Source organism: Copidosoma floridanum, unplaced genomic scaffold (genome assembly GCF_036245765.1).
Source record: "Copidosoma floridanum isolate Cflo_tuat_1 unplaced genomic scaffold, Cflo_Japanese_pri ptg000009l, whole genome shotgun sequence".
NCBI lineage: Eukaryota > Metazoa > Arthropoda > Insecta > Hymenoptera > Encyrtidae > Copidosoma > Copidosoma floridanum.
Genome location: NW_028321886.1, coordinates 5,335,227 through 5,360,711, shown reverse-complemented (window position 1 = coordinate 5,360,711; position 25,485 = coordinate 5,335,227). Strand labels below are relative to the sequence as shown.

The window sequence follows — 25,485 nt, the reverse complement described above, 5'->3', positions numbered from 1 at the left end:
GCGGGCCAACTGTCCCAAGCGGGTGGACGCAATGTTTGCGCGCATCCGAGCGAGAGTTCACAAATGAAGATGCGCTGATTGTCGGGGTGTCGGAGAGAGGGAATGAGGAAGCCTCGCGTGTGCATGGATTAAATTGAGTGGGCCATCGAGGCAACAACATTTTACTCCCCCCACAAACACGTAACTACCGACAATCACATTTCGCACTTTGATTTCTTAATCCGATTTGAATTACTTGCTAAAGAGTATGATTTCTTTTTTTTTCATTCCGTGTATTACTTACTATTTCCAATGTAGCTTATATTGGTAATATTGATACTACAAGCTTGAGATGAGGGATAAGCTTTTTGTGCGTCCCAGCCATGTCGAGTATGTCTGATCAACAAAAGCAGTACTGGTGGAAAAAAATAACACGTTGATTTAGTTATTAAGACATTCACAATAGTTGATTCGAATAATACATGTATTTTTATTTATTATTATTATTTTATTTTTTTTTTTTTATATACAGTTGAATTATACACAGAGGTACAAAAATAACGATGAAATAATGACGATATGTTTCTCATGCACGGACCAACTGTTCACTCTGAAGTTCGTGCCTCTACGGTATAAAAATACACCCAACGTTCTTTATATCGTTGTTATAGTTCATATAGGGCTCCTAAGTAAAGAAATAAGGCAGCCGTGGCTCTCAATTCTCGCGACAACTGCATCGATTTTACAGGATTTATACACGTATAGTTGAGTTACGGATCTTCAACCTCACGCAAAATATGCACATATCCATGGTTACAAAAGTACTCAAACATATTTTTGTGCTTGGTGTTGAAAACTTTTTTTCTCTTTTTTTTTTTTTTTTTTTTTTTTTTTTTTTTTTTTTTTTTCTCTCTATAATCATTTGTACGTACATACTTTGTACACGCACTAATAGCCTCGGGGTCGTTTTAAACGTGTTGTTGAAAGACGCGAAATACGTCACATGTGTCGATCCATCACTTACCGACGACTTGATTTATTGGCTCTATTAGTGTATGTTTACGTATAATAACAAATCTTCGTCATAACGACAGTTTTGGTAAAAAGTTCAAAACATATTATGTGAAATTCTAATACTTAAAAAAAAAAAAGCACCGCTCTGCAGTCGTAAAAGTTAAATTTTCATTGTGCAGCACTATAAAATGACTATTTTATAGGCTGTGTAAAAAATAACAATTCAAAACGTATAAGATAAGCGCCAGCTGTGTTGACATTACATTTGTTTTTTTTTTTCTGCCTTTATCTACACGTGTATGGACATACGAGCATCCGGAAAGTGACGAAAATTCTTTTATCGATTGGGGTCATAATTCTCATCTGGCAACCAGACGGTTTTTACGATTATTGAAAAAATTTTATCGGGTAGTATAAAATACTACATTGGAGTATAATAATTACACACGGAGGAAGTATAGGTGTGTCTGATGATGGTACGAAAAAACGAAAACTAATTTTATTATTATTTTTTTTTTTTTTCAAACCACTAGATCCGGGCGCCGTTTCGTACCACTGAAAATCATCTAAAAAAAAAAAAATTTCAAAGCATCCGATTAAAAGATACACGAGTTAAAATAACAAGGACGACGATGACAGCGGTACACTCGTCGAAGACACACACATCATCGAGGCAACTACCTCCGGGCCCCTACAACCACAATTTATTATCCTCTGACGCTAGGAAAAAAAAAAAAAAAATAATAATAATAAAAAAAGAAGCCCCCACCCCTAGTCTTCGTCCGTTTCCTGATCCGCGTCGAGAATCGTCTTGAAGTAGAACGGCTGGAAAGGCTGGCCCTGGCCCTCGTAGAACTTACTCATGAACTCGACCCTGCGTGCGTGCGAATCGAATGAAAAAACAAAACAAAAAAACGTGGTAACGACAGCGATGGAAAAAAAAAAAAAAAAAAAAAAAAAAAAAAAAAAAAAAAAGAAATGGGTGAATTACCAGTGTAGACGGAGCGTGTGGAGAAAGGCGGACAGGCCCTCCATGAGAACGAGAATGGCAACGGTGAAGAAGGCCCAGACGGCGAAGGTGACAAAGAGTATCCCAGCGAGCACGTACTGGTCCTTCTGGGCGCCGAGGCCGGCGTGCATGATTTTGTTCCAGAGCACCTCCGACAGCTGCGAGTGGGCGAGCGACAGGGCCCACAACCGCAGGTACGAGGCCGTGTGCGAGATGGTCGACAGGACGTACTCAATGGTGTGGATCGCCTGGTGGATCATCAGCTCGCCGAACGAGTCGTCGTGCTCGTGATCGGCGTGCCCCGGGGCCGCCGCGTTGCTCGGGCTACTCGCTACTGCCGCGTTGGCTGTCGCCCCACTAATGCTGTTCGACGTCTGCAGCTCGATGTCCTGCGAAGCCGCGCCGTTCGTCTGTGGGTGGGTTATAGTTAGTGCTCGAGTCGTTGGAACGATATACGAGTAATGGTAAAACGAGCTTACGTAAACCTTGCCCTTGGAGCCCTTTTTGGTGCATACGACGTACAGGGGCTTGCCGAAGAGGAGAATTGGCACGCAAATGGCGGCCGTGAACAGAAATACGTGCTGGACGAGCTTCTGGTTGGGGAACATGTAACCGTCACCGCAATTCGGGTAAGTCTTTGGATCCTTGAACAGCACCATGTTGATGAAGCTCACGAGGATCGAGGGGGCGCAAGCTTCGGATGCGATACCTGTGTGCCCGAGTTTCGAACTTTTAACGTATACACGTGCGGGTATGGAAAGACGAAGGGAGGGCAAAAAAAAAAAAAAAAAGAAATCGTTACCTGAATTCAGCGCGCCGTACCGGATCCACTTGAGGAACATGAGGGCGGCCAAGTACGCGAACAGCACCACCAGGAACAACAACTGCGGCAGGAACTCGAGGAACAAGCTCGAATACTTTTTGAAAGATCTGTAAGGGGCCGTTTAATATTGGGGTATTTTTTTCGACTGTTTGGAAGTAACGAGTGAACTTACATGATGTTCACGGCGCTCATGCACACGCCGAATATCATGTGAACGACCCCGAAGATGATGGAGAGCTTCATCTTGTACGAGTTGAAGAATATGATTTTGTTCTCGGCGAACATCCATATGGGGTCCATACCGAGGATGTAGGGCTCGTCGGCGAACGTGGATTTCGGATCCAGGAGTTTGGTGTGCGATTTCTTCATGTTGTCGAAGGTGTACTCTGCACCCCGCGGCAGTACCCACTTGGAGCCGAAAACATTCATGGATTTGGAGAACAAGTCGTTGTAGATGATGCCCGTGTATATGGAGAAACCACCCATCAGCAGGATGATGTAACGACCGCCGAAAAATATGTTCCAGATCTCGTTGCTCGTTCTCTTGGCCAGGAGTTTCTTCTCCCAGACGACCATGTACAGGGCAAACAGGAACATCAACAGTCCTAAAGTAGATCGACGGGTTATTGAGGCGGTAGATTGTTTTGGTTTTGGCACGCGTCGTGTGGGTCGGGACTCACCGTGGCCTGCATCACCGAACATGATACCAAAGAGGAAGGGAAACGTCACAATGGTGTAGAGGGCGGGATTGGCTTCGCGGTACGAGGCGATCCCGTACGCGTCTATCAAGTTTTGGAAGCCTCGCGTGAACCTGTTGGTCCTGTTGAACGTCGGTGGGTCCTCGTCGCTGTGTATCACGTTGAGAAACGAGGGAATGGAATTGCCGCACAATCGCTGCAACAACAACAAAAAAGTAACCCTCGTACCGTCACCTCGTGAGTAATGATAATAATAAACGATGGTCATCAAATCAGTTTTACCGATCCCTCGCTTAGGCAGTGCTGCACGATGTTGAGATCGGCCATCGGCACCCAACACTCCCCGATGAGGCACTTTTTCGACACGTCCATGTTGAAAAGGTTCATGGTGTGGTAGATTGCCTTCATCTTCCGCACCATTATTATCCAATTCGGCAACTCCTTGGCGACGTTGTGGAGGACGCGCTGGCGATGATCGTGCGTTTGATTCAGCACCTACGGAGCAACGAATCCCCATAAAGTATACATACACGGATGAAGGGACAATGACCAAATGAATATGATTACCAGTTTGAGGTCCTCGAGCCTCGTACGGATTCCCTTGACCATGTCCATGCGCTCGGAGTGGCTGCTCGGGCAGGGATAGAGCGACGCGTGGAAGCCACTGCACACCTTTTTTATGCGACTCTTGAGCTGTTCCCCTTGGAAGAAGGCCACAAAGGCCGTTTTGTACATTTCGTTGCCCTGTACGAGCGACGAGACGTTCAGAGGACAATCGTTTACGTTTTATAAGCCAAAAAGAAAGGTAATTTGTACCGTGCTGGGGTCCTCGAGGGGCTTCTCGACGATAGCCTGGCGCAGGAAGACGTTGCCGCGCGAGATACGCCAGAGCATCCGCTCGAAGGCCGGCATGCGCTCCCGATTGACCACCCCGGCGACGAACCTGCGGAGGGCACACGTGTTAGGCAACCGGTAAACGAGTAATGTTCAATGGAAAACTCACTCGAGACGCTCGCGGCCGGTGGTGTTGGGCATCTGGGACTCCTCGTGGATGAGGGCGCGGGTGATGGAGTCGTTGGCCTCCTCCTGTTGGTACAGAAGCACAAGGGAACCTTGATTCTTCGACAAAACGTGAAGCACCTATTAAACGGATGCGGGAAGGGGGCGAAGCTGGGATTGACACAAGGAAGGGGCAACGGTGGAGGTGGCCCAAACTCGTGGTACCTACCTCGCTGAAGAAGACCTGGGTCCTCTCGAGCACGTGGCGCAGCTCCGTCAGCTCGAGGTAGTTGCTCTTGAGGCTCAGGGCGTTCTGGCTCAGCTCCAATATATCGTTCTCCGTCTTCTCGATCCGCGCCTGTATTCAACGACACGCATTGTTGGCAAAAAAAGATACCGATAGAGACAAAAAAAAACAGGGTTCACATGGATCATGATTGGGTACCTCCAGGTCGATGATCTCGCGGGGTATGGGTGCGCGGGGCAGCTCGCTCAGGTTGTCCTCGATCGGCACCCCGTCCTTCTTGACCTCGGCCTCGATGTAACGCAGCTTGCGCTCCATCTCGTCGCAGCGGCGCACCTCGTTCACGAACTTCCGCTGGAAGTAGTTGACGTCGACGTTCAACTGAAACGAACCCAAGAGACACACGCCACGTAAAGATCGGTACGCTCATCGTGTAACTGACTACCGATTTGTCCGTAGTCTTACGTCGCGGAACTGGACGGTCCCGGTCTCCCCGAGTTCCGACACCGAGAGATAGGCAGCCTCCGGCTGGATGAACAGCTGGCACAGGACCACCTCCTCGCTCCTGAACATCGCCCCCATCTTCGCTGCGACCTGGTGCGTTCCAATCTGCTCTGATTCCTACCGCTGAAACAGAGAAACGGTTCATTTTTTATTCCTTACAGTAATAAGCTACGCGGATGAAATGGTGGGGGGACCGAGTTCACGAACAAACGAGATATGAGTGCGGATGCGGTCGTAAAAGGTACCTACTTACTGTTCGATGAGCCGCAATTGGTTTCTTTACGCTTCGGTAAAATTGAATAGGAGAGGAAAAAAAACAAACAAACGAGGGGGAAACCCCTACGTTGGTTACGTGTTACACGAAAAAGTGTGTCCTCTATAGCACCGGATCCAGCCGGTCACGAGATTCGTGTGTGTGTGTGTGTGTGTGTGTACATATGAACGACGTGGCTGCGAGGCTACAATTGTTGCGACCTCGGATGCGCGTCGAAAATCGAGCCGATCCAAAGTAATGAGATGCGAGGGAATATTATTATCTTTTTTTTTTCTTTTTTTTTCTTTTTTTTGCGGCAGAGTACTCTAAGGTTATTCAAATCGTTTGTCGGTCACCTTCATTAATTTTCGATGATCAATAGGACGATGATCAAACGACAAGAAATTATATTGTAGACACTCGTGTGTTTTTCTAGTCTGTGAATTTTAGCCAACTTTTCGACTCGAGGAAACTCGAGAAGTACTACTCGTATACCTGAATAACCGACTCGTGCTGCTTACAAAAGTAAGTATAGTAATTAATAGGAGCGATATCATCTGTTTGTTCGCGCCAAGGACGCGCCGGCGCAAATGTGGGTAATTATATTATATTCAAAAAAATAAAAGTGGGCAAAACAAACACCACTTGATAAACACGCGGGTAATTCGAGTGCACGTTATACGAGAGCGCAATATAAATTGTCGAGGAGAGGATATCAAAGTCCTCGTGACAAGTAGAAAAAAAAAAGCGAGAAGCAACGCTTTCCACGCTGTTCGTCGCGCACAATTCGATAAGGAGGCGGAAAATTTAGTCGCACCGGCGCGTCGTACAAGTACAAAATCGAGCGATGAATAACACTCGTCGTCGTCGTCCCGCGACTCGGTGTTTTACCTTTGGTGCCTTTAATATACTCGAGTCAGCGCATACTTTGAGAAATCTTATCTCGCGCCGCAAAGTCCGCGGTGTCGAGATAAGATTTCGCTTCACGAATAATAAAGTCTCGCAATAAGCTTGAAAGTGAAAAAAAAAAATGTTGGCTTCAACTCGAAATTGTTCATCGTAACCAGTGGCCTTTTGTAACAACGCAGTCACGAGCAACAATAAAAATTGCACGGAGCTGCATGTAGAAAAAAAAAAAAAAAAAAAAGAAAAAAAGAAAACAAGCTCAATCAAAAATCATATACGTACACACGTAACAGGTTGGCGGCTGAAGGACTGGCGCTTGATAAAACCGCTCGGGTCTCGATCGCGAGGGTATATACCCGCGTGCAACCTGATCTCGCGATTTCCGTGTCAGTGGCCTAAACCATACTCCAGTCTGCCCTCTCTGCGTAAATGGCCCGCAAAAAAAAAAAGAGGCTTGTATACGTACACTCGCGAGAGTTGGACCGGATATCGGGAACTTTGAAGACAAGCGACAAAACGAGATCGGTATGTGTAGAAGCGGACCGTACAAGTCGCGGAGTGGCGTGCGATCATCGGCAGCGCAGCGCTCGATCTGCACAAAATATCGCGCCAACGCGTCGAATGGGTGTAGCCAGCCGGCTCACGTGCTCGCCGGCGCTCTCGCCTATACATGGATATTACCTATACGCGTTGAAAAACAACCGCGGAGGAGCCGCGCGATGTACAACGGCCCTCCCCCGTATTTGTATATTACACGCCTATACATCTTCAGCACCTGTACGTCAGGTACAGCCTATTGTGATATGTTGGCTCGAGCGATTCTTTTTGGTGTATTGGCTGCAAGCCCATTACGTATACACGCACAAGTACCTTCTCCTTCCATCAAGATATAGTTTGAATTTGCCAGCGTTTGCACTACTTTTATACGTTCATGTGTGACCGATGTTACTATAAACAACTTTTCAATTGTCATGTATATATACCTATTTTTAGGTAGTAACATTGTATGCGCACACTTGAGGCATTAATGATCAAAATGGATTTTTTATACCAGTATGTATAAATGTTGTATAATATATACCTGGCACTCAAGTGTTGTACATCCAATCGCCCTCCGTTCAGATAAGAGATGTGTAAGCTGCCTATCATACGTACGTTGCGAGTAAATTGTAGCACCTGTACGTAAGTATATTATTCCGAGTTATCTCATGTTTTTTTTTTTTTTTTTCAAGCTACCGCCACACACGTTGAGAGTATTTGTAGGGTTTTCTTATCGCCTCTTGCTCGTGGCTTATTAAATTTTTCTCGTCTCCTATATACTACGTTACGTAAGGTCTGGGGATCCACGTGCCATGTACTTACCCACATAATTACTCCCGGTCGTCAAAAGGTATAACGAGGGTCTCGGTACTTTGGTACCTATGGTAACGGCAAACTTTGATTCTGCTCAAATGGAAATTCCGAGGGGTTTGACATTTTTTGCAATACGGAGGATCATTGTATACTATCGGCAAGTGTAATAGTAATACGATGCTTGCATGGTAGGTATACCGATCACCGACGTTAATTAACGGCCCTATTGGCATTACCTCTCAATGCTCCAGAGTTTTGCCACTGCACGTGCACAACAACATTTAACATACGGGAATGTATTGCTGGTGCTGACAGTAAAAATTAAGAACCCCACTCTTTTCCCATTTCCACCCTGTCACTGGCCGCTACGCTATGGCTCATTTGCTACACTTGAGAAGAATACTTCTCTTTCCATTCATAAATGTGTACTTATATATATGCATTGCACTTTTTCTGATTTTTATTAATAGCTGTCTCAGACCCTCGTGGCATGGAAAACCTTCGTTAGAGGTAGCATAATCAACACAGTTGCACCGATAGAGGCGTGTATACATATGTTATATGCACGTGTATAGATTTACCTGTTTTTTCTCTATTCAGTGCCGTGCACACGCGTCCTTGTTATTATGTACGAAAATACTTAATTAGGCGTGCATGGCTGGTGTGCTCGATTCGGAAAAAAAACAAGAGTCAAACGAGTTGTTGAATGTGAACAGCCTGGCTGATGGTGCATGCCGGACAATGTGAGAACCCGGGGAGGGACATGCTGTGTCTATTGAGTTGGCACAATATTTTTTTTTTCGGAATAATTGTATCCAGTGTGTACTCACAGACGTGCATTGTCATCGTGCTACGCAGGCCGCTGTTGGAGCTTATCTCCAGTGCCATCGGGCTCGTTACGAACACGTCTATATACGTTGGTGCAACGTGTAATCGCGCGTGCAAGTACGAATGGTTTCAATTTTTTTTTTTTTTTGTTTCAAAATTGTTTTTACCGTTTCGTTTGATGAATGCACAATTAGGTGAGTCTTGCAATACTTTCTTGGCTGCTCGCGTGAATCAACGTCGGATATTGGTGTGTATTAACATACATTGGACTGTAACCCTGTGTACTTTGATTTTCAAGGTATTTTCAGATGGTTTTTTTTTTTTTTTTTTTCATTAATTTTCACTTTGGTCTTTACAAAGTGCAGAAAACATCATGCCATCAAGATTACACCTGGTTTTCTCGATCGATTTGGAGCATTTGGTACACAAAACAATTTTTTATACCGCATAAGTGCAGTTAAAGTTTAGTTATATTAAAGTTTATTGTAAACTATTTGAAATAAAATATTTAAATACATTTTCAAACGCTTCGATTTCGTTTCATCTTAATTTTTTTTTTTTGTCAAATTGTTCTTGCTGTAAAAAATTTTTTGCAGCATTATATTGTAAATAGTATACTTAAAAAAATTTTTTAGCGTCAATAATACGTCACACTATTTCATCTAAAAATTATGTTTCAAAATAATTGTAAGATGGAAGTCTGATTGCAACCTATTTAAAGTAACATGCTCACGTAAATTATTAGTGGAAACATATGTAAACTTGAGTATTTTAGTATGATAGATAAAATCTTTTTTTTTTTTTCTTCGTAATATTATATGCATTTCTATACGTACATGTCGGGCAATAGTCTGCTCTACAATCACTCGATGGCTGGCAGGCTTGGCCCACATACAAATGAGTTATAGTATTCAATAATCATCTATAGTGATGCTACTGATGCTGATGTCCAATTAGATACAATTAATAGTCAATTTATATAAAAAAAAAACTTTTGACGCATTTTATTACATCACTTTTACCTCATATTGTTTAAAATAAAATCCAGTTTTTTTTTTTACACATCTTGATCCGATTTCGTACATATAAAAACCAGTTCACCGGTAGCTGCGGTGTTGTTTTTTCTCCACTAAGCAACTCGATCGACAAAGTTAAAGCCCTAAGCAAGTGCGACGTGACGGAGCACGTGGATGATTTTGTCGCACCGTACATGTATGCCTATACACTCGTATGCTATCCTTATACTATAAATTGCTGCTGTGAAAAAAACAAAAAGTAAAAGTGCACGAGAGGAAAAAAACCACGCGTCTCGTCGCCGCTGATGCTGTTGATATTCTACACGCTACTTGCGCAACAAGTCAGCGTTCTATTGCACTTTAACATTTTTTTTTTTTTTTTTTTTTTCTCTTTTAATTTCGGAGAATTCAGTTTTAACTGCATGTATACATACGTGTGCACGGGTACTCTGATGTCATCGCATGGTGATGTTTGAAGGTTTTATATTTATAGATAATCATGTGCTTGACGTTTCAACTTGAAAACTCACATGCTTTTGTTTTATTTCATTTATTTGTTATTATTTGTATTTTTTTTTGTATCAGTTATAAATACAGCGTATAAAAAATACAACTATGAAGTTCCACCTGTCCTTTTTGTAGCTTATTTACACCTATATTTTAATATGTTGTTGTCAGTGACGTGAGCTGCAAAATACCCCCGTGGGTATTGAAAAATGTTATCCAGGAGGATACGAAGCAATTCAACTGAGATTTAAAATTAATTTTTAATTGAAAAAACTGTAGGTACGCATCGCGCCTCCCATGAATTACAATTACCATGAAAGTGAAGAACAGATCGTGTATTGACGTAATATTGTAAAATACATTAGCGTCGATGAACACAATTCATTATTAGCGTCGCGTTGTTTTGAGCATTGCATAGGTAGTCGAACTAATAATAATACCTACAGGCGTACACGTTACGTTTATGTACCTACACACACACACTCATTCACACGCGCAAGTACATACACACGAAAAATATATCGGTCAGCGAGTACATAGTAGGTCAACGGTCTAGTAATACCGATTTGCGGATTCTGCGTTTATAAATATATATGAGTACCGTCCTTGAGCGCCACTACCATCTTCGTGGATTTCGTGCGGCAGTCTCCCGACATCGTAACGATTTTTTTGTTTTTAATACAGCTTGGTCCCTAAAATATGATGTAAGTATTACAAGATTTAGTGCACTTGCAATAATTCATTTTTTTCTAGTTTTCCGTTTTAGAAATACCACAAGGTGCAAGATCCATTGAAAAGGTATATCTTATTTTAACCCGAAAAAATTTTTTTTTCAAAATGCTAGAAGATGTTGCATTTAAAAACATGACTTGATGGAAAAAAAACATTTAATAAAATAATATAAAGTAAATGGACATCGAACAAATTGTCTTTTACTTACAAGCTATACGAAAGCGATTACATTACAGAAGAGAGAATCCGATAAAAAATAAAAAAAAAGGTTTTTTCCCAAATTTCGTTAGTATCGGAGTTACTCTTTTTTTTATTAAACGGTACAAAAATAGGCGTCCAACACAATATCTATCGCTAGTGGATTAGTATTGTAATGATAAATCAGTCACGAGGCGTCAAGTTCATCAGACAACTTGCGCATCCGATATCCATAAATGATATACGTATAAATATAACAATGATTGCCTTTTTTTTTTTTTTTTTTTTTTTTGTGTTTTAATCACCACCTGAATTAATACTCGTGTGTTTTCAGTTTTCATAGCTTGTAAATTTGAAACCCAATACAATAAGTTTAGTAGTCGATCTGATTCGCGTACAGGGGGCAAGAAGAGCTCGCGTGTCCTTCACACAATTAACCCGACCATCACCGCCGATGCACCAAACGATCGATACCCGATAGGTGTACGAGTACAACCGCACGTGTGGCCATCAGATGTATATGATTGTTACCTAACCATATACATGTACACCTATATATATATATGACGGTTTTCCCTTGGGACGATGTATATTCAATTATAGTTTGCGATTTTTTTTTTTTTTTTTTTTTTCCACTCAAACTGTATCGGAATAGGCGAATACCCAACGAGGACGCACTAACAAGTTGAATATAGGTACGAGCTGTCGTTGATAACGTGTTCACGGCAGTGTATAATATATCATCGCACGTGAGCAAAATAGTTTCAGCAACTCGTCGATTTCGATGGAAGAAAAAAAAAAAACGCATCTAGATCCAAAATAGGCGACCAATTGAAGCGCGTGTGGATATTGTTTATATATTTATATCGGTGTAACAAAAAAAAACCCCAGAAATATATCGGTATAACAAAAAAAACCTCCAGAAATATAGGGGGTGGGAGGAGAGAGTTAGATAAAAAATTGCGAAAGAGAAGAAGAAAAACGCACGTCCAGTGGCACGATACAATTTTGTAACGCATGCGTGTATGTAAAAGAAAAAAAAAGAAAAGGTCGCAGCGAATCGCCGTCTCGAATACATGGGCACCGCGATACGTGTGCAATCAACCGCTCGAGCTTATATACCGATCGTTGAATCCGTCCCACGCCGGGCCGGCGTCGTGCCCAAACAAAAGGCCTTGGACGGCAATCGCAGCAACTCTAACGATGTCGCTTGCATATACAGTACATAAATATACTTAGACGGGACAACCAGATCGGAGCGGCTGTATACTTACGCGTTCGTGTGTGTAACATCACGTACATCATACCACATAATGTGTGAGAGCTTGCTCCGATGTCTATCTGCTACCGCTCGGGCAAACGCGCTATCTTGTCTCTCGCACATCTTATTTGCACGAGCGAGAACTACTGCAGATTCCATCGGGGAGTCAATGTATACTCAATACCAATTTAGCGCTCGACGAGAGATCAACGCGACGGTTGTTGCGACGTGTATTTATTATCACGCGTATGAGCTCTGTGCAAACGGAGCGGGAGGGAATAACCCTGGATGCGGCGAGTCTCCCTTGTATCATCGATGCTCGCTATCTCGAATTATTGGTTCTTTTCAATCGGAGCTATAGTCTTTCGCGTCGCGGTGACGATCCACCCCCCCTCCCTGTATGTGCTACAGGTCGATTTATATTGGGACGCGTGGCTGACCGAGTTTGAAGGAGGAGGAAAAAAAAAAAACAATGGACTGTTTTGACGCAGTTCTGTCACCTGTGATTGTTTGAACGACGGAGCATCGGCTCTCATCGTTTCATTTAGACGTTTTGTTAACTTGAACGATGCGCGTACGGGTATCCGATTTTAAAGGTATATGCCAGAAGCGTCATTCCGAAGCTACGCGCGTCGAATGAAAGGATGCACCGGCCATTGAAAAAATTGATGTACCGGAGTTGGGTCATAGATACGATGAGTGGTGTCACGGTAGTCGTGCGGAAAGAGAATAGGTATGTGTCTCTCTGGGGCGCGGACAACGACCCCGGAAGCCTGCCGCTGAATGAGTTAGTCCGGGAGGGGAGCTAGCCGGGGCTGTTGAGCAAGCGCTGGGAATAATTTACCAACAAATACCAACACACGTGGCGCGCAGAAGGAAAAAAAAAAAAAAAAAACAATCAAGTACAAGAAGAGGCTGGCTCGTCAACTTTGCAAACACTTGTATATACATGTATGTGTGGACTTTGGTGGCAGGAGAGCGTGAAAAGTATATAATCATACAAAAAAAAACAAAGAAAAACATATTTCAAGTTGCTGTAATATAAAGAAAAAAAAAAAATTTGTTTACTTCCGGGCGTTACTTTTGACTTCACTGTTGGTTTTCGATTCCGTAAGTGCATCTAATTTGAAAGCTACATAAGTTCAATACACAAATTTTTTTTTTTTAAGAATGGACAATACTTGGATAATAAAATTTAAATCATTATTTATAATGCACGATAGTAGGGCTTGCACCTTATGCCGATTATTGAATACCGAACATATATATGTATTTACTTTTTTTTCCCCCGTACAAATTGAAAAATACGCAAAAAACATAAGGACACAAAGCGACGAGCAAACGATTTAATTTTTCTGGATCAACAAGATCGTGGCTAGTCTAATATTGTGGTTTTTTTTTATCGAATACGCATTGTTTATTTTCCACCAGAGCTATCCAGAAAAAAAACCCAATTTTCCAAACTTAGTATGACTTGACTCTTTTTTTTTTTACTTTTTTTTGTGGTTACGGCGCAAGGGTTGATTTTTTAAGGAACCTCTCACGTATAACAGTCGCGCATAAATGTCAAAAGGAATGGCGCTCGATGTTGATGACCCATTGATTGGCCGGGCATTTGCAAACAACTGCAGAAAGAGAGAGAGAGAGAGAGAGAGCTGCAAATCAAGAGTAACGTCCAGAAGAGCCAGCCGGCGCTGGCGCGACACTCTCCACTGGCAAGAGGGGGAGCTAAAAATCGTACAAATGCCGTCGGTGGAGCTTAATCCTCTGGAATTGCTCGCAAATCGAGCCACAAAAGTATTGTGCATGCTCGCACAGTGGCAGGATGGTCTGATGCGTGACCCGCCGATTTAATTTGCGATAGGGGGAATACTTAACACCACCCGGTCGCCCCTTTCGTTTTCATTTGAACGCCCGATTCGTGTGCATTGCGATACAACTTGCACGGAACTAAAGTTGAACACCCTTTCTTTCGGGGTCATTTAGAATAGGGAAAAAAAAAAAAAAAAAAAAAAAAGACGGTCGCACCCTCCTGGTTTGTGCAAAGCTGCCCCACTTGTCGTATAAACGCACGCGAGGGAAAAAAATACTGCGTGTTTGCGTGGGCTAAAAATAACCATCCCCGTAATCGACGCGGAATCGGGGCACGGAAGTTTTCTTTTCCACGACCGCTGATAGACGCGCCCTTAGGTACTTTAGCAAAGGTGGTCGGGGCGTCGTCGGGTCGTCTCGCGCGGCGAGGAGAACAATCGAGGCGAGGAACTGTAGGCCTCGTGGTTGATTGGCAATTTTTCATCGTTTTTTATCGTTTCGTTAGTGTTTTTTTTTTTTCACCCCTTTTTTCTTTTTATTGAGATTTCTGTACCGTGTTTCTTTTTTACGATTATCATCACGTAAACGGGAAAAAAGGATATAAGAAATATCACCATTTGCATCGAAGAAAAAAAAGTCATTGCGATAGTTTTTGGAATGTATGTTATGTAAAAGCGACTATTACGCGTCAAAAATGAAAATTTATCTGCCCTGCGATAACGATCGCGATTAGAATAACGATTTTCGAAGAATAGATTTATTGTGATTCCTTGTATTGCATACGTTATAGCTAATTCTGAGTGAGGAGGACACGAAATTGGAAATTGGAGACCGAAATAGTTACAAAACAGCTAATTAATCTAAATAATTTATTACCGTTTCATAAATAATTCATACTTCAAGTGAGGCGTAATTCAATATTTATTATCATACATTCCAAAGTTGCGTCGAGCTTAGCTGTTATACTTAAACGTTTACGGCAAACGCTCGTTACCCAGAAGTTTATGAATCATAAATTTTTTAAAGCTAAAAAAAAAAAAAAACGTAGTTACCAATGTTTGACCATTACGCGTGTAATGGAGGCACCACACGTGCACACATTTTTAAGACCTGATTTTGTTCGAGCAAAGACACGACTCACTATCTGTGCACATTAAGTTTCGAAGCAACAAGTTGAAGTGATAGTGCAATACTCTCTTAAAAGGTATTAGCGAAAAATGTAAGAATTGTCCCATCAGTAAACTGTATATACCTGGATGCGATATTTATTTTGACATTTCTAACGAACGTTAAGCCGATGGTTTCTCGTACGAACTAAGCTCCAACGCAATTGGCAAAGAAAAAAAAAAAAAAAAATCGTAAACGTATAAAATTTTTCACCCCCTCTTCATTTGATGAAGGCATCGTCGTGGCTCGACAACGCGCGTTCCGTCAAACCGAGCCATTACGATTCATCAAAGTAATTGCCGAGAACAACGCGCAGTACAAATTACCCTCAAGTAGGGCACAAGAGTCGTCGCTGAGTCCAGTCGCAGTTGAAATAACAATTTCCTCTCCCGTAAGTGAATTAAAAACATTCCCGTGTATATACAATACATATACGCGATGGAACTCCATCCCGAGTTGCGCGTCCTTCGGGAGTAACTCTATATAAATGCTATATATCCGTCATATCCCATTTGGAGGAAAAAAAAAAAAAAAAAAGTTCCAACCCTTTTTTCCTTGTTTTCCACTGTAAGTAAGTATATTCATACGACACAGTCGTGCACCGAGCACATCCCACGCGCTCATTGCCATCAATGTTTAACTTCTGGCTCGCGCACACGCGTGCCCATTATTTATCGGCGCGTGCATACCTCGGCTTTTGTTGACGCCATACGCCCGGCCTTGCCTCACTTTTGTTATTTTCGTTGGCTCTCCCGACCACCGCTCGATAATCGTTGTTGTTATACGCCGTCCTGGGCTCGGGGCCAATTATCACTGCCCACCTGTGCCCCCCCTGTACCGCTGTTTCTCGCCCTGAGAGACACTTTGTTGGAAATTGTTGAAACTTGGGTGCCTTTTGCTCGCTGACACGTAAACCCCATTGGTCACAATTGGGAGTTATGCACTTTTGGCGTGGTTAACGTTTGGACCGATGATGACCCCGTTGGCCGTTGTTTTCTAGAAATACGTCGTAAGTATTTTGTACCACAGAGGGTGGGGGGAGGGGGGTTGAAAACAGAAAGAGAGAAAAGAAAAAGAAAATGTGGGAAAAAAAGAGCCCGACGAAGTTAAGTGTGCTAAAACTGGCTTCACCCCGATACAAAAGTGCTGGACGCTCTCGTTTAGTGTCCCATTGGTCCAAATCATGACGACGACGCGATGATGCAACGAAACAGACCGTTTCTATGGTCGGCGGCTTGTTTTCAATTACAAGTATACTACAACACCGGCGTGTCAAGTGTAGAACAAAGAAAAATATACGCAACGAGTGCCATCTCTATCGTAGGGTGGCCAAAAAGGCTGTACCCACTCGCGCCAGAGGATTTAACGAGCCGTTCGAGTGAGCGTGTAAAAAAATAGCGAGGCAACCGCAGAGGATATGGCTGTAGGTATACGTTACAACGAGTCTCTTTTGATTCATGATTCGTGTAGGTATATGTATGTGTATTGGGGGTAATACAAACAGTGCACATCTGTATTGGAGGAGTTCGCTTGCGCCTGTGTGTACACGGAGCACTTAAGTGGGTATACCTTATATAAGAGGTCGTCGACTGTAAATACCATCAGCAGATCGGCACTCTCTCGTGTATTTGTGCGTACACTGTGACACGCTCATCAAGACTATCTAGCTGCTAGTGCTTATTTGCACTATATATGATGGTTGTGGGCATTTTTATCGAGACTAGCGATTTTAACTATATGATATCCAATGTGCTATTTTAAAATACGCTTATGGTAAAGATTGCATACGTGCATGACCTGAAATATTTGAAAAATCGAAAGAGTTGAAAAAAAAAAAAATAAATAAACAAACAAAAAACATTTTTTTCTTTATTTTACCTGTACGACTGACAATTTCCAAATTTAAGATTTCACACAGTCATCATTTGTAAGAATTTTTTTTTTTTTTCGTGAAGTCTAGTCATCGTTCCTAAAGTAAATATTACAGCTTTAAAAGTAGTTGTCATCAAAACACACTACGTGCCATTTATTTTTCACACCATCTGTTTTTTCGGCGTATGAGATAAAATATCAATCTGAAGGACATTAATTATCCATCTATCAATAATTTTTGAGATTTTTTAACATCCCCACAGGTATACCAGGGCGCGTGTGAGGCTAATGTCGAGCAGAGGTACAATATGGCACAGGAGCCATGTGACCCTGAAACGTATGGTTATTTGGCCCATCTTGGGTTAGAAAAAGTGCCACAGATGGGACTCTATGTAAAATGAAGTCGATAAGCGTTGTGGAAAACAATACATATTGTAAAGTTGATTATCATCTCTTTTAAGTATGTATCCGCACCGATTGGCCGAAAGACATTTTTTTTTTTTTTTTTTTTTTTTTTTTATCGTCGAGTTTTCTCTCCACTGGTCGAACATATAAGACGCCTTGCTTTACTCGTGGCAGGGTGGATATTAGCCTGGCACTCCTCATTTGCCGAGCTCTTAGCGCGACAAGAGGTCGATTGCTCTTCTTCTTCTTCTTTTTTTTTTTTTTTTTTTTTTTTTTGCACGCCACTGTACTAACTCACATGTATACATATAAGCTCTACATGGAGACACGCTAACTCGTGGTCTCGCGGCTTTCTCCCCGTTTACCTTCCTTTCCCTTTTAAAACTTGAACATTTTGCACGGGAAATCGATACAGTCACGCCGTGTCTTGGCTTACATAAATTCGCCTCGAGACTTTTTTTTTGTTTTCGTGTCCTTCTGACTACTAGCTTCAGATAAGTAAAACCGAGTCACTTAAAATTTTTTGTTTATCAGTAATGAACTCGCTGAAGCTCTGTGTATTTCAATTTTCTTGGTAATTCGGTGTTCAATCTATATTTTGTATGTGTATACATGTGTACGTGTGTTACGTTTGGCGTAGTGCTTGGCCTCGACACGATGAATAAATAAATACATCCAATCGATGAGTAAACGTAGGTACATCATTCTAAATTGTACCACTTCCGTGTGAAAATGTTATTTGTCGAGTAAAATATTATGAAGCAGCGCCACTCCGTGCTTGTTTGACGTTGCTTGCCTTTTATCGGGAAAATCCCATGTTAAATCAGATCGAGCATAATTAGTTGAAACGGCCATCGTCATCGTTAATAATCGACTTTCCTTTTCCATTATGGCATAGACGCATTAAAGCGACACTCGGCGTTGGCCATCCCCTTTAAAGAGTCTCAAGGAACAAATAGTCCCAAAAGTTTACGTTTGGTTACTCCAATATGACCGCACTTTCAACAGCTAAAATTTCTTTTCTTCTTTAATTTATGACATCAAATTTTTATAAACTACGTCATCCAGTACCACCGTTACTTATTGTACGCAAGGGATGCTACTTGAGCTCACAATAAAATTTCGTGATTTTTCGTATGGATGATAGAAACAATTTGGCTTTTTTTTTGTTTTTTTGTTATTTCATTAACTTTCACTTTTTATCCACAGCTCGCGATTCGAGCTCTTGTTACGTAAATGAATAAACGACGTCGAGTGTGGGATTCGAGTTTGCGGTTCGATTGGCTCAAGCCAAAGTGTGCGGCCATCAACGGAAAGAGGCACAACGCAGATGAAGCTCATTTTTACACTGAAAATAAACGTTCGACGCCGATGAGCACAAACTTTGGACAACAAAAGTTGTTCTCGAGTTAATGGCTTGTACCATCCTGTATAGTAACGAGGCCCATTTGCAGAGGAGCAGCTATTCTTTTGTAAATGCGTTAGCAAAGAGTCGATTCTTACAACCATTAACCATTTACAGTTATTTACCATTTGGTATCACCTAATCCTAACTCTAAATGTACACCTTGATGAATCAGAACCAATTAAATATTCATCAACAACAACAAGGCTTCATCAAGTGGCCTATTTATTGATTTTTGTTTTGAATAATGAATAAGGGGTTTTCAAAAATAAAGCAATTTCCATCGTGAAATCACCAGTTGTATACAGTGGACGAGAGAAAGAGACAAATAATTGCCATCGCTGTTGCTTCGATCGGTAAAATGCATGGTCGTGCACGTAAAGAATCGCGAGCTGGTCAACCTATTTGTCTATTTTTGTAGTACCACCGAAAACAAGCGAACAAGTTACAGCTACGATTCTTGGATTTTCGTAATATTGCGAAAAAAGACATAAAAGTGTGGACGACGTCGACGTCCCAATTTGGATTTGGCGTACACATCCCCGGATGGCCGATTAATCACTGTGGCTTTCGTGTTGTTTTCTTTTTGTTGTTGCTCCGTTCGACATGTGTTTGTACGTGTGTATATTTTTTTTTAGACCACGAAGTGGTTGCGCAAAGAGGGGCCGGCGTTTTTGCGTGGGCTTGTATCAGTTTTAGGAAAGACTCGGGTTTGAGACGCGAACGAAGGCATCTTTTAAAAATATTTTCCCCCGATCGATTCCCCCTTAACTATATATCAAATGTGTACAAAGTCGGTGGCGCACACGCGTGTGTACACGTGGTACAAAGACCAACGATATAAATTTGATATGATTCTGCTCTCTGTTTGATGTGTGTGTGTGTGGACATACACCACACGATCGAACAAACGCGTTTTATAGCGATAAGCAAATAATTTGATTGACGACGTGTACGTGGTGTACAAGTAAGATTGAAAAAAATTTCTTATCGAGTGCGGATGAAAGTTTTTATTTTTCTTCTTCTTCTTCTTCCTCTCCTCTTTGCGGTCTATAGTGTAAAACAAGCCAACACATAAAAATAAACTCGCGTCTTTCATTGATTTCGGGAAATAAATGAAGATACAGCGCGGCCGCTAAATACCAAGGATAAACCGGGCGTGAAAATAATAACAAATAAACCATAAAGTCGATAAAATGTTGTTAAAGGTGATGTATATACAGCACACGAGCAGCAGCAACGTTATACATAACATATTTTACATAGCCGTTGCAACCGCTAAGGCCATCAAATCCGAGCGGTGATACAATAGACCTTGGGGATTTTTCGGTGTATGTAATTACATCGGTCATACTCGTATACTATTGCATAGTTTTCCCAATAACTTCGCGGTTCGTTAATGTAGGACGTGCGTAAGAACAGTACACCGTGGGTCGGTCAACTTAGTCACCCGATAACTCACGCTCCCGCGTGGGGGAATGTAAACTTGGAAAAAAATTTACGAATTGGTGAACAAAGTGATGTTTAATAATAATAATAACAGATTTTTGTGCTTAGGCGTATACGGGCACCTACAATATGCGATGAAAATGTACAATTGCTTTTAAATTCGACGATACCGTCCAGCCGAAATCGCGACGCTATATTCATGTGTGACGTGCAAAATAAATTAAGCCGATCGATTGCAGTTCAATGGTCATCGACACCAAACCGTACGAATATAGTTTTGGGGTACGGTTTGCAAACGAAAAGACAATACATGTGTACATCCTTGGCCAAGTTTGTCACTCTCCCATTCGGTATATACATACATGTATGTATATAGTGAAAATTGTAATGACGAGTCGATGAGATGTTCAATGAAAATCAAAGTCTACGATGGGTACGGACGAGAGTGTTTATAGTCACGTTATCGGGTCCCTCGTCGCGCACGTGTCGCTACTGCGTAACCAACCACGTAATATGAACTCCAAAAGTTTCCTCGGCCTGTACGACCGGAGTATAGGTATGCGTACAATCTAAATAATATCTCGCGAGCACTTACCGATATCGCTGTGCTGTGCGAAAAGAGTCCGTCTCGCACGCCAATAATCAGCCTTTGGTCACCATGGCATCGCCGAGCGCCAAACACACTGCACTTGTCACTAACAGTGAGAGAGGAAAAAAAAAGAAAAAAAAAAAACCTACATGAAACAGCAACAGTAGTCCGTGCACGTGTGCATCCTGCCTCTTCACTTTGACTGACAGCCGCTGAACACAATACCGGTGCTTGTCGATCTTTCAAACGAGACCACGAGAGAAAGAAATTCAACCAATAGTGCGAAAGAAAAAAAAAGGAAAAAAAAAAAAAAAAGAAAAAAGGCTAAACACAAGAGAGAAAAGAGAACGGAAAAGGCGTAAGTGTATCGCGAGCCGCGAAGGCACGATAGAACACGGCGCGGCGGCGATCGCGACCGGCCAATGGGCTGTGAAGTACTAGCACTACGCGGCTGCAGCTTTGCTACTCTCGGCGACGCTTGCCAGCGCCGGAATGTACGATATACACACCACGGCTACGATGTTGCTATATAGCTCGTCGACGGTGCTGGCACAACCCGGTCATGACTTACACGCTCCAGTACGTGTAGCCCTATAATATATACACACCCACGCGTTATACACATATACACGTTGGAATCACGAGGGGGTACGGTGGTCGCTCCCACCCGAGGTACAAGCTCGTGTGGCGCAGCCCTCGTGTGCAGCCCGCGACAGCTGATCGGCCGGGTGTCGTCTCTTGATTTATGGCTTTTATACGTCGAGATACGGGCTGTATAATGTGCAACCGATTTTTGGAACTGCGCACAATGTTTTTCCTTTTTGGTGAAATAGTTGTAAATCTTGACTTCTTTTTTTTTTGTTTCGGATTATACCTATAACTTAACAATATTTCTGTCAAACTCGAGTTGAATCACTTGGTTTTGAAATACTTCAATGAAACTTGTAACGCATGTAAACTTCGGCCTAATCAACGTCTTTTACTTTATCAGCTCGTGTGGATTAATTTAATCGCCATCAAAACAATATGTAGTGTAATTTTTACCGATTTCTCTTATTTTTGTGTACCATTAACTTACTTAGTCATCGTATTTATTGTGTATTATTTCCAAAGTGAAAACAAAATATTCGCTTCGTCGAGTTAAAACGTGTAAACATAAGACAACGATTGATTATTCAACTTGTACGATTTTTAATGTTAAAAAAATGTGTCCTGCCAAAGCGTTTTTTCAAACTTTCGAATCCATTAGATGATTTTTCAAATATTTTGACAATAAATTATTCGCTATACAAGCATGATACACTAGTAACATGTTCTTCCCTTTGATTACACGAGATGTGTTACGAGGTCTACATGATTATATCCACTTTCATGCTCATTTATAAATATTTTTATATTTTATTGATTAACAAGCCACCAGTGCTACAAAATTTTGCTATTTTTTATGTTGAAAAAATGTGCCATTAAGTAAATAAATAGGTAGGGCTTTTAAAATTTTTTACCCCATAAAAACGTATGCATCACGCATTACAACCATTATAAAATAAAAAAAATGTAGTTATGTACTACTTTAATTTCAAATCAATTATAATGAAGTAAAATTATTTGTCCAGTTGTTTCTTCTAGAGGACCAACTGTAATACAATAGTAATTTTTCAAAAAACCCCGCCAAACAAACCACGTGATCTGTCCTGACCAATAACTGAGCAAATAAAAAAAGGCCTTAGTCACGAGACAAAAAATCTATTACGATGCGGGATACTTATTCCCCATGTTCATTAACTCATTAACAAACAGGGTTACTCACTCGGGTCTGGTCTGACAAAGAAAGATCTAATGCGCTTATCGCTCGATAATTTAGAATAAGAAATTTGTCGACATCAAGCGACATAGTAGTACATCGGTTGATAAAATATTGAAACAAATGGAAAGTGATCAATCGAAATAAAAAGATGTGTTGTAAAATGGTGAACTTGGAATTTAATGTAAATGCACAAGCATCTAACAAAAAATGTGTATAAAACTGTAAAAACTTAAGTCTTGATTTCGACTAGTGTAGATACTCAACATGTCAATCTGTTTCATTCACCCTTGTGATTGGCCCAATACCCATTATCCAGATAAGAGGGGCATTAGTAGTTATGGTAACCTCTGGTTGGCCACTGTAAGTGTTTGATGTGCTTATTAACTCGCCGAATTTCATACAAGTGTTATCTGTCGAGTTGAAATTGCGTTTTCCATATTATAATGAAATATGATGCACCCTTTAACCAAAGACTTGGTGTACTTACTCAAATTCCACTTGAGGCCAGTGGTACTAACCCTGTTGTTTGAATCTCCAAATGGAATCAGAGCACACCAGACCTTTTTTTCCAGCAAAATCTTTGGTATGATTATCTTGTGTGATCCAACTTTTAACAGCCATGTTAAGGAATTACTGGAAATTTGAACTACCTACGAAACAAACATATTACGAATCGTCAATAAAAGGTTTGATAATACGTTTACTCACCCACAAATCGTTCAAAAACTTGTCACATTTGTACAATGTATTGATATTAGCTATTACGTGGTCCAATCTCCCTTCAGTTTCTGCAACGACGTGTACCCCATTTAACTAGAAGGAAGATATATTCCATCACTGTATTAATTATTTTTTTTTTTGCACATTTCTTTTTCGCGGTAAACAACAGCCAACAGTTACTTTAATATTATTTTTGATACTGTACTCTTTAAGCTCCCTCAAACTCTTCGTAAAATCTGTTTCCATAACGTCTGGAGTAACAATTATTTTAGCTTTTATACTTTTTAATTTATTCAACAAGTCTTGCGAGATGCTATCCATATCCCCGGTCACTAGGATTGGCAAGTATTTTTTACATTTTCCTGACAAAACGTCGTTTGCTCTATCCCCCAAGTACTTTATCCAGTGATTTGTACCTCCATCTACCGTGATAGTAACTTGTGCTGTTGATAATAATGATGGTTTTTTTTTTTTTTTTAATATTTAAGGTCATAAGATATCGGGTGATGATTTGGCATATGGTAATAAAATACCTTTTTCCCACTGGGACAATACATAGTCGCGAGGAAGGTGAATTGATTGGTTCAAAACAACAAGTGCGAATTTATGATCGTCTGGACAATCGAAAATTCGTTGAGGTACCCAAACGATTTCTTGATTTTGCATCATGCAACGCTGTTAAATGTTTGCAAGTATAAAAAAAGAGAGAAAAACCACATCGTAAGAAAAGTATGAGAGGTTAAGAGTTTAAATTCAAGAATGAAGGATATCTTTCGATAGCTGAGTTAATTTAACAATACTTAACTGATTTGAAGGTACGGAGAGATCGAAGAAAAAATTTAAAGAATTCATTTCACTTGGATAACGTTTAACAAATAAAATTACGAGCTCTTATAAAATTTGTAAACAAGGAATCGTTATATATTCGGTAAAATAATCGACTGCAGCTGTGTACTCGGTAAAATATATTGTCAGATAAACAGTGCTAATTTTAAGCTTATTTCAAAATAATTGATCAGCCAATGAGATGTCGAGGCATGATTTTGAAATTTTTTTCAGAAATGTTTCATTAGAACTATGATAAGATTGTTACTACCTATAGGCTGTGCACGTGGGTGCCTCCGTGTATGTTAGTACAGCTTTTATCGATTCCAGTTTATCGCGGTGAACCAGTACGACTAGCTCTATCTTCCGGGGTTTACCTGAATCTACTAATGTGGTCAATTCTACGAAACAAGTCGGTATCGTACTTGTGCACTTGCTCGGTAAATTTTGTAAAATTTATGAAGTTTTTGAAATGTTTAACTAAATAAAAATAATTTATTTAAGAAAAATTTTTTTTTTTGTTATAATGCCACCTAAACAGTCGATGCTAAGAGTTGGTGAGACCCAATTTAATTTAAAAAAATAAAATAAACATAAATTTAAAAATGTTATTAAAGTTATGAATGATATAATAATATTAATGAATGAAGGGAATCATTCGTGATTATTTCAGACGTACAATGATTTAATCAGTTAGTCAACAAAAAAATAATTTTTTTTTTCTCTCACAGTGACGAAATTTAGGCAGTCTCATTATCATTTATAATATTCCATATTATTTTAGACTCTCGATAATAAGGACAGGGCCACGTACCGCTCAATGACATTTTTACTTTTTTTTTTATTAATTTTTAAACACTATCAATGTACGAAAACAATATTTGACTTAGTACCTACTCAAGCCCCGGTAAATATGGCGAAAACTACCATTTTGTTAAAATATTTGCAAACAAATATTAACAAAATGTAAAATTCAACAGTTTCATGTAAATGCGGAAAGACGATCTCAAGGCCCACTATAATAAAGAGATAAATGTAAGCTTAACGTCCATCATAATTATGTTCTATAGATACTCTTTAGAAAGTTTCACACAAATTAAAGTGCACAGCTAC

General features: G+C 40.8%; 2 protein-coding genes across 4 annotated transcripts; both read right to left on the bottom strand.

The window, feature by feature from the left end:
* Window positions 1-1,722: 1,722 nt before the first annotated feature.
* Vha100-2 (V-type ATPase subunit a family protein Vha100-2) lies at window positions 1,723-21,338 on the bottom strand. The gene is made up of 14 exons (XM_014348371.2): window positions 21,030-21,338; window positions 5,232-5,393; window positions 4,968-5,147; window positions 4,752-4,880; window positions 4,527-4,609; window positions 4,340-4,466; window positions 4,091-4,267; window positions 3,806-4,018; window positions 3,506-3,719; window positions 2,998-3,430; window positions 2,805-2,932; window positions 2,482-2,711; window positions 1,985-2,412; window positions 1,723-1,867 (listed from the first exon to the last, which is right to left on the bottom strand). The coding sequence occupies exons 2-14, from the start codon at window positions 5,346-5,348 to the stop codon at window positions 1,765-1,767; spliced, it is 2,562 nt and encodes an 853-aa protein (XP_014203857.2). The 5' UTR covers window positions 5,349-5,393; window positions 21,030-21,338; the 3' UTR covers window positions 1,723-1,764.
* A 1,658-nt stretch (window positions 21,339-22,996) lies between these two features.
* Window positions 22,997-24,673, bottom strand: LOC106636044 (thiamine pyrophosphokinase 1). Of its 3 annotated transcripts, none has more exons than XM_089589597.1 (6): window positions 24,644-24,673; window positions 24,081-24,222; window positions 23,728-23,990; window positions 23,536-23,640; window positions 23,315-23,477; window positions 22,997-23,237 (listed from the first exon to the last, which is right to left on the bottom strand). In XM_089589597.1, exons 2-6 carry the CDS (start codon window positions 24,214-24,216, stop codon window positions 23,095-23,097), a joined length of 810 nt encoding a protein of 269 aa, XP_089445723.1. In that variant the 5' UTR covers window positions 24,217-24,222; window positions 24,644-24,673; the 3' UTR covers window positions 22,997-23,094. The 3 variants fall into 3 exon arrangements, with proteins under 3 accessions (XP_089445723.1, XP_014203764.2, XP_089445724.1); XM_014348278.2 differs by lacking the exon at window positions 24,644-24,673 and adding an exon at window positions 24,353-24,626; XM_089589598.1 differs by lacking the exon at window positions 24,644-24,673 and adding an exon at window positions 24,353-24,626 and having other exon boundaries at window positions 23,102-23,185.
* Window positions 24,674-25,485: the final 812 nt, after the last annotated feature.

Excerpts from the sequence above, each read along its gene's own strand:
- Vha100-2 (XM_014348371.2), bottom strand. The coding sequence starts at position 5,348 with ATGGGGGCGATGTTCAGGAGCGAGGAGGTGGTCCTGTGCCAGCTGTTC. Across the intron at positions 5,148-5,231 it reads GGACCGTCCAGTTCCGCGAC|TTGAACGTCGACGTCAACTA; the intron begins GTAAGACTACGG and ends GGTTCGTTTCAG. Across the intron at positions 3,431-3,505 it reads GTTCGGTGATGCAGGCCACG|GACTGTTGATGTTCCTGTTT; the intron begins GTGAGTCCCGAC and ends GATCTACTTTAG.
- LOC106636044 (XM_089589597.1), bottom strand. The coding sequence starts at position 24,216 with ATGATGCAAAATCAAGAAATCGTTTGGGTACCTCAACGAATTTTCGAT. Across the intron at positions 23,478-23,535 it reads AGTTTTTGAACGATTTGTGG|GTAGTTCAAATTTCCAGTAA; the intron begins GTGAGTAAACGT and ends TTTGTTTCGTAG. Across the intron at positions 23,238-23,314 it reads TGGCCTCAAGTGGAATTTGA|ATAACACTTGTATGAAATTC; the intron begins GTAAGTACACCA and ends TCAACTCGACAG.